The sequence below is a fragment of the Ooceraea biroi genome, chromosome 5 (genome assembly GCF_003672135.1).
Source record: "Ooceraea biroi isolate clonal line C1 chromosome 5, Obir_v5.4, whole genome shotgun sequence".
Taxonomy (NCBI): domain Eukaryota; kingdom Metazoa; phylum Arthropoda; class Insecta; order Hymenoptera; family Formicidae; genus Ooceraea; species Ooceraea biroi.
The window spans coordinates 9,989,583-10,004,625 of record NC_039510.1 but is presented as its reverse complement, the minus strand read 5'-3'; the positions used below and the strand labels follow the sequence as shown (position 1 = coordinate 10,004,625).

Here is a 15,043-nt window from a genome sequence, read left to right as displayed (position 1 = left end):
GTATCTTATAAAACAATATTGTAATACTTTATAATACTTTAATATAAATAGCACTCACAGTTTATACACAAATGTAAAACTTTAACTTCTGGACGAGAAAAGAACATGATTTGAGATTAACATAATGCATTAATTAGCATAATTATGCAGTTCTAAAACAGTTTGTTTATTATATTACAAGAAAAATCTAAAAGTAAAATAACAATGGAGTATGTGTGTGTGTGTGTGGTGGTGTATGTGTATATGCGCATGCGCACATGTGTGTACATGGATTTGGTTCCTAGATACATTACATATAAATCAAGTATATATACATGTTACAAATATATATATATATATTACAAATACTATGTAATATCATCTCATTATTTTTCGAGCATATCCTTAGCCTCATTAATTTTTGCAGCAACGTACGGTGAACCGCCACGGTCTGGATGATTCACAGACATCACTTTTTTAAACTGATCCTTTACTTTTGCTTTACTAGCCGTGGGAGACACCCCCAGAATCAAGCTAGCTTCTCGCTTTGTCATTCTCGGCTCAAAACCACCCTTGTAATATTTGCTGTTTGCTAATGACTACAAATATAAAAAAAAAGCATTGGTACTTTGACGCGCATGCAGACGTAATGAAGCCTAGTGGGAAAAATGAACGCTCTTACCTCGGAATCTAGCCTCTTCACCGTTTCTGCCATTCTCTGTGATAAATTCGGCAATCTTCTGAACAAATAACGACCAGCGTAGCCTACAGCAGCAAGGCCAATACCCACAGCCAGGAGAGAACTCGCCTATGAAAGAATTTTTCTTTTTAGTAAACGTGTTAAACATAATGCTGTCTATACAAGCCTAAGAAATGCCTTGTGCCAAAGACAACAATATATATCACAAAATGCGCAATAATTACATACAAAGGCTTAACCTTGTACTATTAACCTTAAGGTGCTGCATTAATGTTAAAAATTGATAACATCTCGCAAAAAATACACAGCTATTTTTATGTCGATGTTCTCATTATTTTATAATAAAAGTATTATATTTTTACCGATGTGTGCAACGAAAGGATGACGAAATGTTTATATACCTTTGACATTGCAGTTACTCGTCTTTGATATTATTCAAGGAGTTTGATACTAATAAAAATAATAGTTCGCATTTTCAATATACCGAATATTTTTATAATGTTGAATGTTTCTCGCTGAACTTTTGCAGAATTCTTACCATTTTGTTCAGAGTCTCAAAGCGGCAGATGCAATTTCGTACCGGGAGCAAATAATTTTAGCGTGATCTAGCGGGCTACAATTATGCCATCTATTATGTCGTTCCGGTACACATTGCAGTTCTTGTGATAAAATGGTTACTCTACATTATCGTCCTTATGTGTGCCACTTTATTTCTATATACAAATGTTACATGATATATTACAATATACTGAAATCTACCCGATTTATTAATATATATTCTTTGCAGCTGCTTCCTTAACCTTTCTCTTGCTTTTAAAGTTTATAAGCTCGTTAACTTGTAAACTCGAAAATATATTTGCCTTTATCACACTTTACATAATAATACATAATAAAATTGCAAGTAAAGAAACCAAAGTATGTTATATGTTGCGAGGCACAGATCTTTTTAGATACTTCTAAATAAAACAGAGAAAACAAAAGAGAAACGTATAACATCTCGTATCTTGGTCAAGGAACAAGATAAAATAAAATAAACAGACGGTAAATAGGAAAAAGCGAAGCAAACATTTTCTTCCATTTTTATGTACAAATTGCGTGTAAATGAGGCAATATGGAATTTATCACGGAAAACAAATAGCTGCCGTCCAATCCAACAATCGCCTCAAGTGCATTATTTATAGCTTCTGCATTCAGATGATTAGCGGTAAAAAGCAGTGAGAATCGAATGGGTAGAACGATCCTTCGATCCGGGCTTGTAACCGTCTCTAACCGTGAGCATGGAGACTACGGGAGATCACGGACACGTGAGTTTACAGTCGTAACATTTGTGCGGGCGCGCGCGCCTGCACGGACATGTGTAACGAAGTGGCGTTGCGAAACGACGCACGAAACAAGTCGCGCATTTCGTATGCGTGTATAAATATCAACCACTCCGTTGAACCTGAGCTAAGCCCCCAAGAAAATTCATCAAAAGGCTTTCGAATGCCAGCGCGATTATCGCGACCACGCGAGAGTGCACGGCGTGTGAACAACCGAGAGAAATGCCACCTAGCTTCCATTGGCACGCGTGTCAGCGCGTGTACCGATTCGCTGATTGCGTCTCTTGGAAATGCTCTACCGAGATGTTATCATGATGGCCGCGCGATCGGCCGTCGAATTTGTCATGGTGATGCGCGTATTTTGAGAACTACGCGATGTTCCCTGCTAATTCGCGCGGTCTACCGAGAATTCGAGAGTCCCGGTTGGCCGCGTGGTAGGTAATAGGCGATCAACATCGTTAATACCGAAATATCGCTCGCTCTCGACTCGCGCTCGGTTTAACACGTTGCACCAACGTTGATTAGTTAGCTTAATCCCCCCTCCTCTCCTCCCTTCAGCTGCACGAGGGAGCGAAACCGGTATAATTCGGGCATGTTGAAATTTCGACATATCGTCGACGCGCAGAAACGATCCCGTGTTGATAGACACGCAAGAATGACAAGGTTGCGACAAGTAGTGTCAAATACATTATTTCCCGTTTTTAATTTTTGTTGTTTCACGTGTTAAACGTGTAACTTTGAAAATTCGCTCCGTGGAATTACGTCGATTTTTTATTTCCTGTGAAACTGTAAATCAAAATGAGATAATTGCTCGTCGAAAATAAATACAGTCATTGAATCGTATACCAATATTGTATTTTAGGAGAGCAATAACTAAACACTCAATACAGCAATTTCTGATCTCTCTCTCTCCCTCTCTCTCTTCCTCCTCGCTTTAATCACGAAAAAGTGCTATACCAAAGTAGCTTGATTTGTGTTACTTTCACAAACTCCTCTTCTCTCTCTCTCTCTCCCTTCTTCTCTTTCTCTCTCTCTCACACACACACACACACACACACACATAACACAGTTACGTACAAAGTAAATTACGATCTATACCATCATTCCATCCAAGTCACACTCGTCTACACATTGTCGATGTGATATCTACATTGTATGTGTACAGGGTAAATGCTGCGCCGCAGTGTACACCGCGTACACATGCACCGTGCACACCGTGAACGGAAAGTAGGTTCTGCATGAAGATAACGCATAGAAAAGGCACACCAGCGCACATGTATAAACATGAAACCTGCACGAATACGCGCAGCAAGATGAGATGCGCGCGATGTCCGTCGATGATTTAATAAGAAATTGCGTGGCGCGACACGCAAATTCGACGTAATCGAGGAACGTGTGCACTGTGAACGCATAAGCGCGCTGCTAAGATTGGACCCAGAAGACGTTCAAAATTAGGTGGCCGCAATAACGGTGACAAACATTTGCGCCGAATTCTCTACAATGATGATGTGCGGCGCACATCATCATTTCACGCTTGTGTCAATCAATTCACGCATACGGCGATCTTCGTCTCTCGCGAGTATCCACGATGCGCTTCTCCGCATAAACATCCGACATTCTTTTCTTTGTTTCGCACATGGTTCAGTGATAACGCGCACACGCGCGCGCGCTGGCGAGAGTGTTAAATAGCCTGGTCTCTCTCCCCCCTCCCCTCCCTCTCTCTCTCTCTGTTCAACAATGTCGGGAATGGCATCCGTGCATTTAGACGAAAAAAAAAAGAAGAAATAGACTAAGATGGCATATACGACTCCCCCACGCAGCGGACTCCTCGTATTTATAGTCTTCACGTTTCACGTACGTTGCTCCCGTGGCGGTTGCATCGGCGATACAGCTGTGTATGCTGTGTATGCGTGCGTGCACGGGAGCTCGCGAATCTTGTAACGGGTGTACATATATGTACATGTATGTATGTGTGTGTGTAATGCTCGCACGCGTCGTTACTCGCGCATGCTAAAATAAACGAATGCGTTAACGACGCTAAAGAGACCCGACGACGAGCGTCGCGGGATCACGACATCGCGCTCCTCTCCGCTTTCCTCGTTCGACCCGAGATTCCGTGACACGGTTCGACTACCGTCCTATCTTCCGCCCCGCCGGGTTTGCCCGAGTTTCGCTTTTCTCACACGTCGCCAGTCGCGTGTTCGATTGTTACACGTGACAGTCGAAAGGCCGCTTTACTTTATTAGGGATACTTGTATCTTATCTCCAATCGCCGAGAAGTACGCTCGAACCTGTATAATGACTGCGATGCACTGACGTCACGTGGCAGATTTCGATTAATCGGAGGACGCGTATATCGAGATTGTATTAATTAACCGTTACGTACACGCGAACACATCGCGTTATCCTTGCGGCGTATTTCTCTTTGTTGTTCTCGCAACTGATTTCCTCTTTCAAGCGGCGGATCATCGATCTACGAAAGATAGCGGGTACAATGACCCGGTATATATGTGTGCACGTGCGTGTGTAAAGTTACATTTTGTAATAAAGGATGTGCACGCTGGCATTGCGAAAAGTCCTTTTCCGAGAGATCGCGGAATGCTCGGCGTTCGCAGTCGCAACGTGACGCGACGGGCCGAGCGTCCTGCGACACTCGTCACTCGGTAACGCACATGTATAACCTGCATTTCGATTTAGCAGGGACGTTTTCTTTTTACCCGCCAATTCACGACGCACGGTATCATCGAGGGCCTAATGACGGTTTAGGCACGCGAGAAACCAGGAGCTTGTCCCGAGCCGAGCATTGTTCGACGTCGCGTAACGGCATAATTTAGTAAATGACACTTTTTTCGCTTGCGCAATTGCGTGTCGAGGCACAATAATCGCGATTATTTTAATCTCACCGCTGCAAGTATTACTCCTGCCCGTCGAGAATCTAATCGTCTTGCGCTGCTACATTATAAACACGGGCTTATCATGTGTACGAGCGTAACGTGTAATTATTATTATAACTATCACAATGTTTTTCTCCAAGCCTCGATAATGATATAATGCATATCTCCCATTTTAACTGTGGAAAACGTAAACAAAAAAACAGATGAAGCGAAGCGTACGGTTTATATCTATTTCGAGAGCGAAAAGAGCGATTTTTACGACCGTGAATAACATTTATCATCATCGGGGATCATCGTCGAATAAAAATACTGCGTTTTACGGTCGTGAGTGCAAGGACGATGGGACGGTGCGCAGTTGCACTTCTTGGTTAATACAGGCGATATCGTATCGCATAATAGAGACGATGTATCAAAAATAAACAATCGTCGACTAGTCTGGAGTCTTCGTGACTACGCTCGTAATTTCGCATATCTTTCGCAATAACGTCAAGCTGACGTAAGACGCAAATACGGCTTTTTGCAGCGTAGTGATAGATTAAGGACTCGGTGATACTGATACTGATAGTGATAGATAGGTACAGTCGTCAATACCGGTAACTTTATTCTACAACTTGACCAAATTATTGCGCAACACAATAACGCAGGGACACGATTTATGCGTCGTAAACGTCCGTTACGGAACTCGCTCTCGGGTATTTTTTTTTTCTTCTGCTGTCGCTACGACGCACGGACTGTAGCTAGGACGTATCAACGGATTACAGGAGCTACCTAAAAGAATTATGCGTACCACAAACACACATGACAATGACTGTATGTGTACACGCGCATTATGTTAATTGTAAATTAAATCCGAGCCAGTGCAACGCGCGATCGTCCAGCAAGCGAGATCGAAGCAACGTGCGCGAGAGAAGGCGCCGCGATTCAAGAGAGCAGAATCGAGCCGCGCTGCCTTGCGCCGTGCGACAAGGTTAGCGAGCGCAGGAGAGGGCCATGGTAGAATTGTGGTAGGGACAATACGTCAGCATGTCGCGCCTCGCTATCGCGCGGAGAATCGTGGACAAATCAAACATGGCGATTCAGTCGCTGTTTACGGTGCGGACGTACGGTTCCTAGTGCCGTGGCGGCGGGTATCAGTGCACGAGAGAGACTTTCTAAGGGTGATGTGTATTTGTGCCATCGCGAATTGACAGATTTCGATACGTATTGCGAGAATGGAGACGGCCGAGGCGGAGACGACGGCAGAGAAAGCGCCGGGCGGCGCCGATGGGGTACGTGACGCGAAGGGCGTAAAATCGGAGCCGACGCCTGCGGCGTCATCGCTCCCGATCGCTGAGCGAGTGCCGCCACCTGTCGCCGAGAACAATGCGAACAACGTCAAGAACTCCAACTACTCCAACGGAAAGAACGTGAGAACTTGGCGATCTTGCATTACCGACGAAGTTTAAGAAGCTCTCTGCAATGATTGCTCGAGTTTAAAACTTTTTTTTAAATTTATTTTGCAAATTAATTTATTATACATGATATAGGATTGTTAATTAATTACTGGCAACACAAATGTTTGCTCTGTTTAATAATGAGTTTGATACGTGTAGCAAAGTGCAAATATTTACAATTTTATTTATCTTATCTTTTATTTATCACAAGCAAATTATAAATATCTTTATGGGATAATTATAAATATATGGAATAACAATTATCAATATGATATTAATACTGTTTTATCTCTTACGTTTGTTGAATTTATTTAATGATACGCTTCTGTTGCTTTGCAGCGTCCAAAGTCATTTATAAAGGCTTGCGGAAGATTGGAAAGTGGCAGCGGTAGTGGCGATCAGGATGGTGGTCAGCACGACGATGGAATGGACACCGCAGCGAAGAAGAGGAAAACCCGCAGGGGTAAACCGAAGCATAGGAAACTAAAACCATACTCGAAACAATTGTCCTATCAACAACAATTACGGAGCAGATCAATCAACAGGATTGCGAAAACTGGCAGGCAACCGCCAGCGCCGTACAATACTACCCAATTTCTTATGGCTGATCACAGTGATCTACCTGACCTTGAGCAAAAGCTGTCGGAAGCCGCGTCGCTGGAAGTACCTGCTATGTTTCAAAAACCGTCAGCACCACCGCGTACTCGCGACTCTAGTTTCAGCGTAGATTCCGACGAAGACTACTTCTACTCGTCACCAGAGGATGAACAAGAATTCCTGACAAAGGAGTTCTCAACCGCGTACGAAGCTCTCCACGAAGAGAGATTGAGCACCTTGACGAAAGCACAGTTGATACAGGAGTACAGGCAATTAGAAGCAAAAATGGACTCGCTGACAAAAAGACGTAGTAAAACCATTCATCAGGTAGAGGAGAAGGATCCAGAAAATAAGAATGTGTCTACGGACTCGGAATTAGCGAAGAAATTGAAGCTGTGTCAACAACGGATTGACGATTTGGTGCAGCAAAACGAACAGCTCAGACGGGAGAACGAGATGTTACGTAACAAGAAGAGATTACGCAGGAGGAGCTCCGAGTCGAGTGTTGACAGTGAAAGCGACAGCGACAGTTCTAGTAATAGCAACCAAAGTGAATGCAGTTGCTCTTTCTCAAGCGCGGGAACATCTCCTAAGCACACTTATAAGGGTAGATTAGATAATAACGTAAGAGCAGATCGCAAGAGCGACAGCAGCGATACTAGCCGAACCGACGGAAGTCCCGGAACATCTATAACGCCTACCAATTTTTCTAACGGTCATATGATTATGAACGAAACTGGTAGTTTTCCAACGTAGACTCTCTTCTCGCGGTTTCTCCACGTGTCTATTAACATGTTATGTTCGATATTATGAAATTCCCCACAGTATATACATGCATATCAGGCTATATGCATCTATTCTATATATCTGTCCGGATATATTTAAAACAGCGGCATTTGCTTATGAATTTTGTTTTGATGGCGTATAGGATTTGATCCGGTTGTTTTGCTAAACAAAAAATCTCATTAAGCTATCGTTTGTTATCCCATTACAGTCGACTTTTCGTTTCTTTCTTAAGACTGTGTATACATAGTTGCGCGTATACATACATGTATAACTAAACTAAATGATAAATATAGGATTAATATTACATAGGGAAGAACTGTAATCTTTCTCACGTCTGTGTTTGTATTATTCCGTTATCTGCTTGGCGAAATCTACATTTACCGCGCGCGCGCATCGTGCATTGCTTTCATATCTCTTCTTTTTGCTCTAGTATCGTACGCAACGGAATTAATTGCGTCCTTTCAGCCTGATGTCTTTCTTTCCACGTACTGCCAATTTATGAACGTTAAGTTCACAAATGGACGGTCTACAGACCATCAACTAACGCATACCTATGTACATATTGCGCATGGGTGAAGTAAAAGGCACAATTCTTTTAGCCCATTGGAAGTATTATATGTATTATATGTAATATTAATAATGAATGTGATGAACTACAATATATTTATAGAAAGTTAATGCTCTTTGTATAATTGTATAGTTTTAGAGCGTAAGACAAAATTAGTTAGTTTATGGTCTGAAAGTGTATGATACATAAAACTGTTTTACATTTCCGATTTTTAATAAATCTTAAGTTTTGGCCCGATATTACTAATCTTCTGCTTTCATCAAAATACTGTGTTTATTCCCTTGATATCTGTAATTTCTTCCTTATATAAATTTCTAGACATTTTAAAAAATTTTCAACTTGTTCTTGGCCTTGGTTAATAAAGAATTTTAATCAAACTTTTTATATTACTTATGTTTGAAAGTACAATCAAATCGCGATGAGAGCGATTGTGTAGATAAAAGAAAATCTAAAACTACGAGAAGAAAGAGATTTTTGTCTTATTGTATTAATGCATTATAAACAAACGTAATTAGTCTTATCTAGTACCTATAATTTCTAAAGGTATTTCTCAAGCAAACAATTCCTGGACGGATTCGCGGATGATGTGATTTGCAAATTACGAGACGACACAAAAAATTAAAAGAAAATATGTTGATCGAATAATTCAAATTCCTCACATGAGTATCAGATTTAATGGCGTTCGGCGCTGGTTGTAAAGCGTCTTAATACGTCTGAAATGTAACCAACTCCGTGGCGCGATAAATTGAAAAGCACGGTACAGTAGTACTGAATCGAAATTCGTGGTCATACGGAGGTATTTACGGCTGCTAGATAATATATTATGAAAGCGATGTCCCATCATTACGTAGTGACGGCACATAAACCAACGGCTGTCACTGCCTGTGTAACTGGTAAGCGAATAAACATCATGAAGTCGCAAAGTTACATCGCTATGCCATCATTTTATTACGTTCTTTCAAGGTAATTTTACTTCACCTACTGATTTGAATCTGATATTGGCAAAGAATGTTCGTTTGGAAATATATCTGGTGACTCCAGAAGGTCTAAGACCTCTTAAAGAAGTCGGAATCTACGGCAAGATAGCTGTTATAAAGTTCTTCCGACCGCCGGTAAGGTTATCTCCGAGCGTTGGTCTCGCTATTTTACAAACTTGTGTGTCATGTTATACTTTATTTATATGGAAGTCTTGTTAGTTCAGCTTCTATTATTTGTTGCTAATAAGTCACAAAGAAAAGTAGTATCGTTTCGAATCTTGATGATTTGTGTGAATCAGACCTTTAAGATTTTTTTCACATTTTGGTACTTTACATTCTTGTAGTATAAATATTGTAAGTGCGTGTATATGTATGTATATGTTGTGTAATTGTATCTTAAAAGAGATTAATTGTACTAAAGTTTGAAAAATTATGAAATTTCCAACAAATAACATATATTATTTCTTATATAAATAATGTATACTGCATTGTCGCAGAAATTATATCCAAGATTAATTAGATCGAGAGATCTAAATCGTACAATAATATTTATATACAATTTTCATTTTCTCAGCATGAAAAAAAAGATCTTCTGTTTCTATTAACAACGCGCTACAATGCTATGATTTTGGAATGCATCGGTGAAGGAGAGGACATAGAGATTATAACAAAAGCTCATGGAAATGTAGCAGATCGTATTGGAAAAGCTTCTGAAACTGGAATCAAAGCTGTTATTGATCCAAAAGCACGAGTAATCGGTCTGAGATTATACGATGGTCTGTTTAAGATCATACCTTTAGACAAAGATAATCCAGAACTGAAAGCATCCTCGATTCGTATGGACGAGCACCAAGTGCAGGATGTCAATTTTCTTCATGGATGCGCTAATCCCACCTTAATTCTAATTCATCAAGACATTAACGGTAGGCACGTAAAAACACACGAGATTAATTTGAGAGAGAAGGAATTCTCAAAGATACCATGGAAGCAAGACAACGTAGAGCGAGAAGCTATGATGGTCATTCCAGTTCCTTCTCCTATTTGCGGTGCGATTATAATAGGACAAGAAAGTATTTTATATCATGACGGTACTACATACGTTGCTGTCGTACCACCGATTATAAAGCAAAGCACTATTACCTGCTACGCCAAAGTGGATAATCAAGGACTCAGATATCTATTAGGAGATATGGCTGGACATCTGTTTATGCTGTTTCTGGAACAAGAAAAAAAACCGGACGGAACGCAAGTGGTGAAGGATTTGAAAGTTGAGCTTTTAGGCGAGATCAGTATACCAGAGTGTATAACTTACTTGGACAATGGCGTGATATATATTGGCAGTCGCCTAGGTGATTCCCAGTTGATCAAATTAATTACAAAGGCAGATGAGAATGGGTCCTATTGCGTGCCTATGGAAACCTTCACTAATCTGGCGCCTATTGTTGACATGGCTGTAGTAGATTTGGAAAGACAAGGCCAAGGACAGATGGTTACTTGTTCCGGTGCCTTCAAAGAAGGTTCTCTCAGAATAATTAGAAACGGCATAGGTATACAGGAACATGCGAGTATCGATCTACCAGGAATTAAAGGCATGTGGGCTCTGAAGGTTGGTAGTGGGAATTTCGACAACACACTGGTGCTATCTTTCGTCGGGCATACTAGAATCCTAACGTTAAACGGCGAGGAAGTCGAGGAGACTGATATACCTGGTTTCGTTACGGACGAGCAGACGTTCCACACAGGTAATGTTACGAATGACTTATTCATCCAGATAACTCCGATATCTGCCAGATTAATATCATACGAGAGCAAGATGGTTATCTCTGAATGGGAACCGGAAAATAAAAGGACCATCAGTGTGGTAGCTTGCAACGGCACGCAGGTGCTTTGCGCCACGGGAAATGATTTATTCTACATGGAAATCTCATGCAATCAGATTGTATCCAAAGGATTCGCCATCTTGCAACACGAAGTGGCATGCTTGGATATTTCTCCCCTGGATGGCATCAATGAGGCGAAGATCGTCGCTGTTGGACTCTGGACGGATATATCTGTTCGTATCCTGACTCTGCCTGGCTTGGAAGAGATCAACAAGGAGCTTCTCGGTGGTGAAATTATACCCAGGTCCATATTAATGACTTGTTTCGAGGGTAACACGTACTTACTTTGCGCACTGGGCGACGGCAGCATGTACTACTTCACACTGCACAGACAGAATGGTGTGTTGTCAGACAAGAAGAAAGTTACTCTGGGAACACAGCCCACGATTCTTCGAACCTTCCGGTCACTGTCCACGACAAACGTATTTGCATGTTCAGATAGACCGACCGTAATTTATTCTTCGAACCACAAGCTCGTTTTTAGCAATGTTAATCTCAAGGAAGTAAATCATATGTGTTCCCTGAACGCGGAATCCTACCCCGATAGTCTGGCATTGGCGACTGACAGCACCGTTACCATCGGCACGATCGACGAGATTCAGAAACTTCACATTAGAACAGTTCCGCTCGGAGAATCGCCAAGAAGAATTGCTTACCAGGAGAGCTCGCAGACCTTCGGCGTTATCACGATGCGTGTCGATGTACAGGAAAGCAACGGTGTGAATATCGTCAGACATTCTGCGTCCACTCAGGCAGTGTCCAGCAGCCTCGCGTCGCACAACAAACCGACCGGACACACGGCTAGCGAGATCGGCCAAGAGATCGAGGTTCACAATCTCCTCATAATCGATCAACACACCTTCGAGGTGCTGCACGCGCACACGCTATCGCCTAGCGAATATGCGCTATCGTTGATCTCCACGAGATTAGGCGAAGATCCGACCTCCTATTTCGTCGTTGGCACTGCGTTCATAAATCCCGACGAAACTGAGCCAAAGTCCGGCAGAATACTGTTGTATCAGTGGAGTGAAGGAAAGCTCACACAAGTCGCGGATAAGGAGATCAAGGGATCGTGCTATTCCCTGGTCGAATTTAATGGGAAGCTTTTGGCGAGCATCAACAGCACCGTACGATTGTTCGAGTGGACCGCGGAGAAAGAGCTTAGACTGGAATGTAGCCATTTCAATAATATTATAGCTCTTTATCTAAAAACCAAGGGTGACTTCGTCTTGGTGGGAGATCTCATGAGATCCCTCACGTTGCTCCAGTATAAAACTATGGAGGGCAGCTTCGAAGAGATAGCCAGAGACTACAATCCCAACTGGATGACCGCTATCGAGATACTAGATGACGATACGTTCCTAGGTGCTGAAAATTGCTTCAATCTCTTTGTATGTCAGAAAGATAGGTATGCTCATTTCAACAGATATATTCATGATTCATTCTTTGTAGAGTACAAAAGTGATTAAATATCGACGACGTATTTGATCCCTTTCCAGCGCCGCAACTTCCGAGGATGAGAGGCAACAGATGCAGGAGGTGGGTCAATTTCACCTGGGCGATATGATTAACGTCTTCCGTCACGGTTCATTGGTCATGCAGAACCTGGGAGAATCGAGTACACCGACTCTAGGTTGCGTATTGTTCGGCACCGTGAGCGGGGCGATCGGCCTGGTGACGCAAATCCCGTTTACATTCTACGAATTTCTGCGCAACTTGGAGGACCGACTGAACAGCGTAATAAAAAGCGTAGGCAAAATAGAACACAACTTTTGGAGAAGCTTCAACACGGAGCTAAAAATGGAGCAGTGCGAGGGATTCATAGACGGTGATTTGATAGAAAGTTTCCTCGACTTGAGCCACGATAAAATGACAGAAGTTACGATGGGCTTCATGGTAATTTAGTCACGTATATTAAATGTACACGCATGTATTTATAAATATTTTAAATACTCTAACAGTCTCCATGTAAATCATAATTCGCAATATTTTATCACAGATCGATGATGGCAGCGGCATGAAAAAGGAAGCTACGGTAGATGATCTTGTAAAAATAGTGGAGGATCTGACAAGGATACATTAATAATGTTACATAAGTCGTATCCAATCTGTGGATTATCTGTATAAGGATATTAGAAGATAAATAAAAACTAAGAGAGAAGTATCTTCAAAAGAATGAAACAAAAATACAATTATTTATGCAATTACCTTTGTTATTGTGAGAAAAAAATGACACGATGTAAATCTGCTTTTTTGTATTCTTTAGATTCTTTTATATGTATCAGAATAAAATATACAGCAAACAGAAGCAATGCTACATAATATGTACATTGTTAACGATTGTAGAAAATGTGTAACAAAATTAGTTTGTTTTCTTGCATATAGTATAGTCATATGGCAAGTAATATTTTTAGAAATTGAATATATATAGAAAATAATAAATTATTTTTAAGGAGTGCTTAAAGTTTGTAGTATTTTTCTATTTTTAAGACTGAGAGAAATTGCGATGGGGATGATTCACTTTTAGATAGTATTTCATTCTTATCATGTAGCGACAATCACCGCTCATTTGTTGGCAATGAGAGTGGCTCTCAGCGTTTCCGGATCGAATAACCAGCTCCGTAAATCCTCTACTCCTTGGCCCGTCATTCCACTGGTTTCCAACACAGTGATCTTCTGCGTCACCTCCCTTTGCAAACGCGCATATTGCAACATCAGTAGAGCTTCGTTTCTCATTTGACGATATGAAACGTCCATTTTGTTTAAAATGAGTGCGACTTTTACGTTTCGCAGTCTCGGTTCCACAAGGAATGAATATAATAATACACCCGCTGCACTTATTTGGCAAAGATTACTGGTATCTACTACGTAGATTATTTTATGGATCTATCACAAACACACAAATAACGTTACGTAACATTACTCAAAAATATATCGTCAGTTTATTGCGATGCGATATTTTTACACAGTACCTTATCAAAGTAATGCTTCCATATTGGTGCCATGTTACCTCCGATTTCTTTAATCACCATGTCAAATTCGCCGGTATCATTTTTTACAGTAAATATATTTATTCCATTGGTGGGTACAGTATGTGTCGCGTCGTCGATATTGTCTCCTTGAAGGCTTTTCATTAATAGAGTTTTGCCTGATTTAAACGGGCCAAGGCAGAGACACATTTTTCATATCTTAAAATGTTATATATTGATTTCGTTTTCAACTTTGTGGTAATACGAATGTATAAATCGTTCGACTAACAGATGCTGCAGAATTCTCTAAGTCTTAGACATATAGCGAATAATAGAGACTGATATTGATTTAACAGATTCATTACTGAAATGGCACATCTTACCAGCAATCGAAGTGAAACATTGATTAAGGCGTGTAGTTGCAAAACTCATTAAATTTAATAATTAAAATAATAGTTTAACGACAATTTTATATTTAAAACAAAAGTTTTTTGAATGTTTGTTATTTCCAAGAAGATATATAATGTATCGAAAACATTTTTACTTTTTTGTTTTTTTTTAGATTATATAGTGATTTTAATTATACCTGCAATTAAACGCCTCAATTGAAAACGATTTTATCCGTACCTTATAATTTCTAGCACAGTATAAGAATTTTTACACAAATTTATTATAAATTAATTATATTTACATCTATAATGTAGACATGAACACCATCTTACACCATCACATCTCTAAACACGAAAAATATATATTACTTAAGTTGCACTTAGGATCTTTTATTGCAATCGTTTTTTTCCTTAAAAATTAATTTTTCCTATGTATCTATTCTGAATAAAACAAATTATAAAAGTTTTTTCCTTGTAATTCCCTATTAGAAAACTTTGCACAAAATGGAGAGTTTACTATCTAAGTAGTGGCAGTAATTTCCTAACACCTGT

At 40.5% G+C, this 15,043-nt stretch overlaps 4 protein-coding genes across 5 annotated transcripts; 2 read left to right on the top strand and 2 right to left on the bottom strand.

Annotated features, from left to right (window-relative positions):
- Positions 1–26: 26 nt before the first annotated feature.
- Positions 27–1,334, bottom strand: LOC105281226 (mitochondrial import inner membrane translocase subunit TIM14). Of its 2 annotated transcripts, none has more exons than XM_011342298.2 (3): positions 1,218–1,334; positions 662–787; positions 27–578 (listed from the first exon to the last, which is right to left on the bottom strand). In XM_011342298.2, exons 1-3 carry the CDS (start codon positions 1,218–1,220, stop codon positions 366–368), a joined length of 342 nt encoding a protein of 113 aa, XP_011340600.1. In that variant the 5' UTR covers positions 1,221–1,334; the 3' UTR covers positions 27–365. The 2 variants fall into 2 exon arrangements, with proteins under 2 accessions (XP_011340600.1, XP_019887759.1); XM_020032200.1 differs by lacking the exon at positions 1,218–1,334 and adding an exon at positions 1,081–1,104.
- A 4,583-nt stretch (positions 1,335–5,917) lies between these two features.
- LOC105281227 (protein HEXIM) lies at positions 5,918–8,513 on the top strand. The gene is made up of 2 exons (XM_011342299.3): positions 5,918–6,298; positions 6,665–8,513. Exons 1-2 carry the CDS (start codon positions 6,104–6,106, stop codon positions 7,676–7,678), a joined length of 1,209 nt encoding a protein of 402 aa, XP_011340601.1. The 5' UTR covers positions 5,918–6,103; the 3' UTR covers positions 7,679–8,513.
- Positions 8,514–8,620: 107 nt separating this feature from the next.
- On the top strand, positions 8,621–13,309 carry LOC105281228 (DNA damage-binding protein 1). The gene is made up of 5 exons (XM_011342301.2): positions 8,621–9,169; positions 9,240–9,388; positions 9,828–12,541; positions 12,633–13,029; positions 13,133–13,309. Exons 1-5 carry the CDS (start codon positions 9,100–9,102, stop codon positions 13,214–13,216), a joined length of 3,414 nt encoding a protein of 1,137 aa, XP_011340603.1. The 5' UTR covers positions 8,621–9,099; the 3' UTR covers positions 13,217–13,309.
- A 73-nt stretch (positions 13,310–13,382) lies between these two features.
- On the bottom strand, positions 13,383–14,669 carry LOC105281229 (ADP-ribosylation factor-like protein 16). The gene is made up of 2 exons (XM_011342302.2): positions 14,106–14,669; positions 13,383–14,019 (listed from the first exon to the last, which is right to left on the bottom strand). Exons 1-2 carry the CDS (start codon positions 14,310–14,312, stop codon positions 13,699–13,701), a joined length of 528 nt encoding a protein of 175 aa, XP_011340604.1. The 5' UTR covers positions 14,313–14,669; the 3' UTR covers positions 13,383–13,698.
- Positions 14,670–15,043: the final 374 nt, after the last annotated feature.

Bases quoted from the DNA above. Each gene is read 5' to 3' on its own strand.
- LOC105281226 (XM_020032200.1), bottom strand. The intron at 579-661 runs GTAAGAGCGTTC...TTATATTTGTAG, and splicing joins TGAAGAGGCTAGATTCCGAG to TCATTAGCAAACAGCAAATA.
- LOC105281227 (XM_011342299.3), top strand. From the start codon at position 6,104: ATGGAGACGGCCGAGGCGGAGACGACGGCAGAGAAAGCGCCGGGCGGC. The intron at 6,299-6,664 runs GTGAGAACTTGG...GTTGCTTTGCAG, and splicing joins ACTACTCCAACGGAAAGAAC to CGTCCAAAGTCATTTATAAA.
- LOC105281228 (XM_011342301.2), top strand. From the start codon at position 9,100: ATGAAAGCGATGTCCCATCATTACGTAGTGACGGCACATAAACCAACG. The intron at 9,389-9,827 runs GTAAGGTTATCT...TCATTTTCTCAG, and splicing joins TAAAGTTCTTCCGACCGCCG to CATGAAAAAAAAGATCTTCT. The intron at 12,542-12,632 runs GTATGCTCATTT...ATCCCTTTCCAG, and splicing joins TTTGTATGTCAGAAAGATAG to CGCCGCAACTTCCGAGGATG.
- LOC105281229 (XM_011342302.2), bottom strand. From the start codon at position 14,312: ATGTGTCTCTGCCTTGGCCCGTTTAAATCAGGCAAAACTCTATTAATG. The intron at 14,020-14,105 runs GTACTGTGTAAA...TGTTTGTGATAG, and splicing joins GGAAGCATTACTTTGATAAG to ATCCATAAAATAATCTACGT.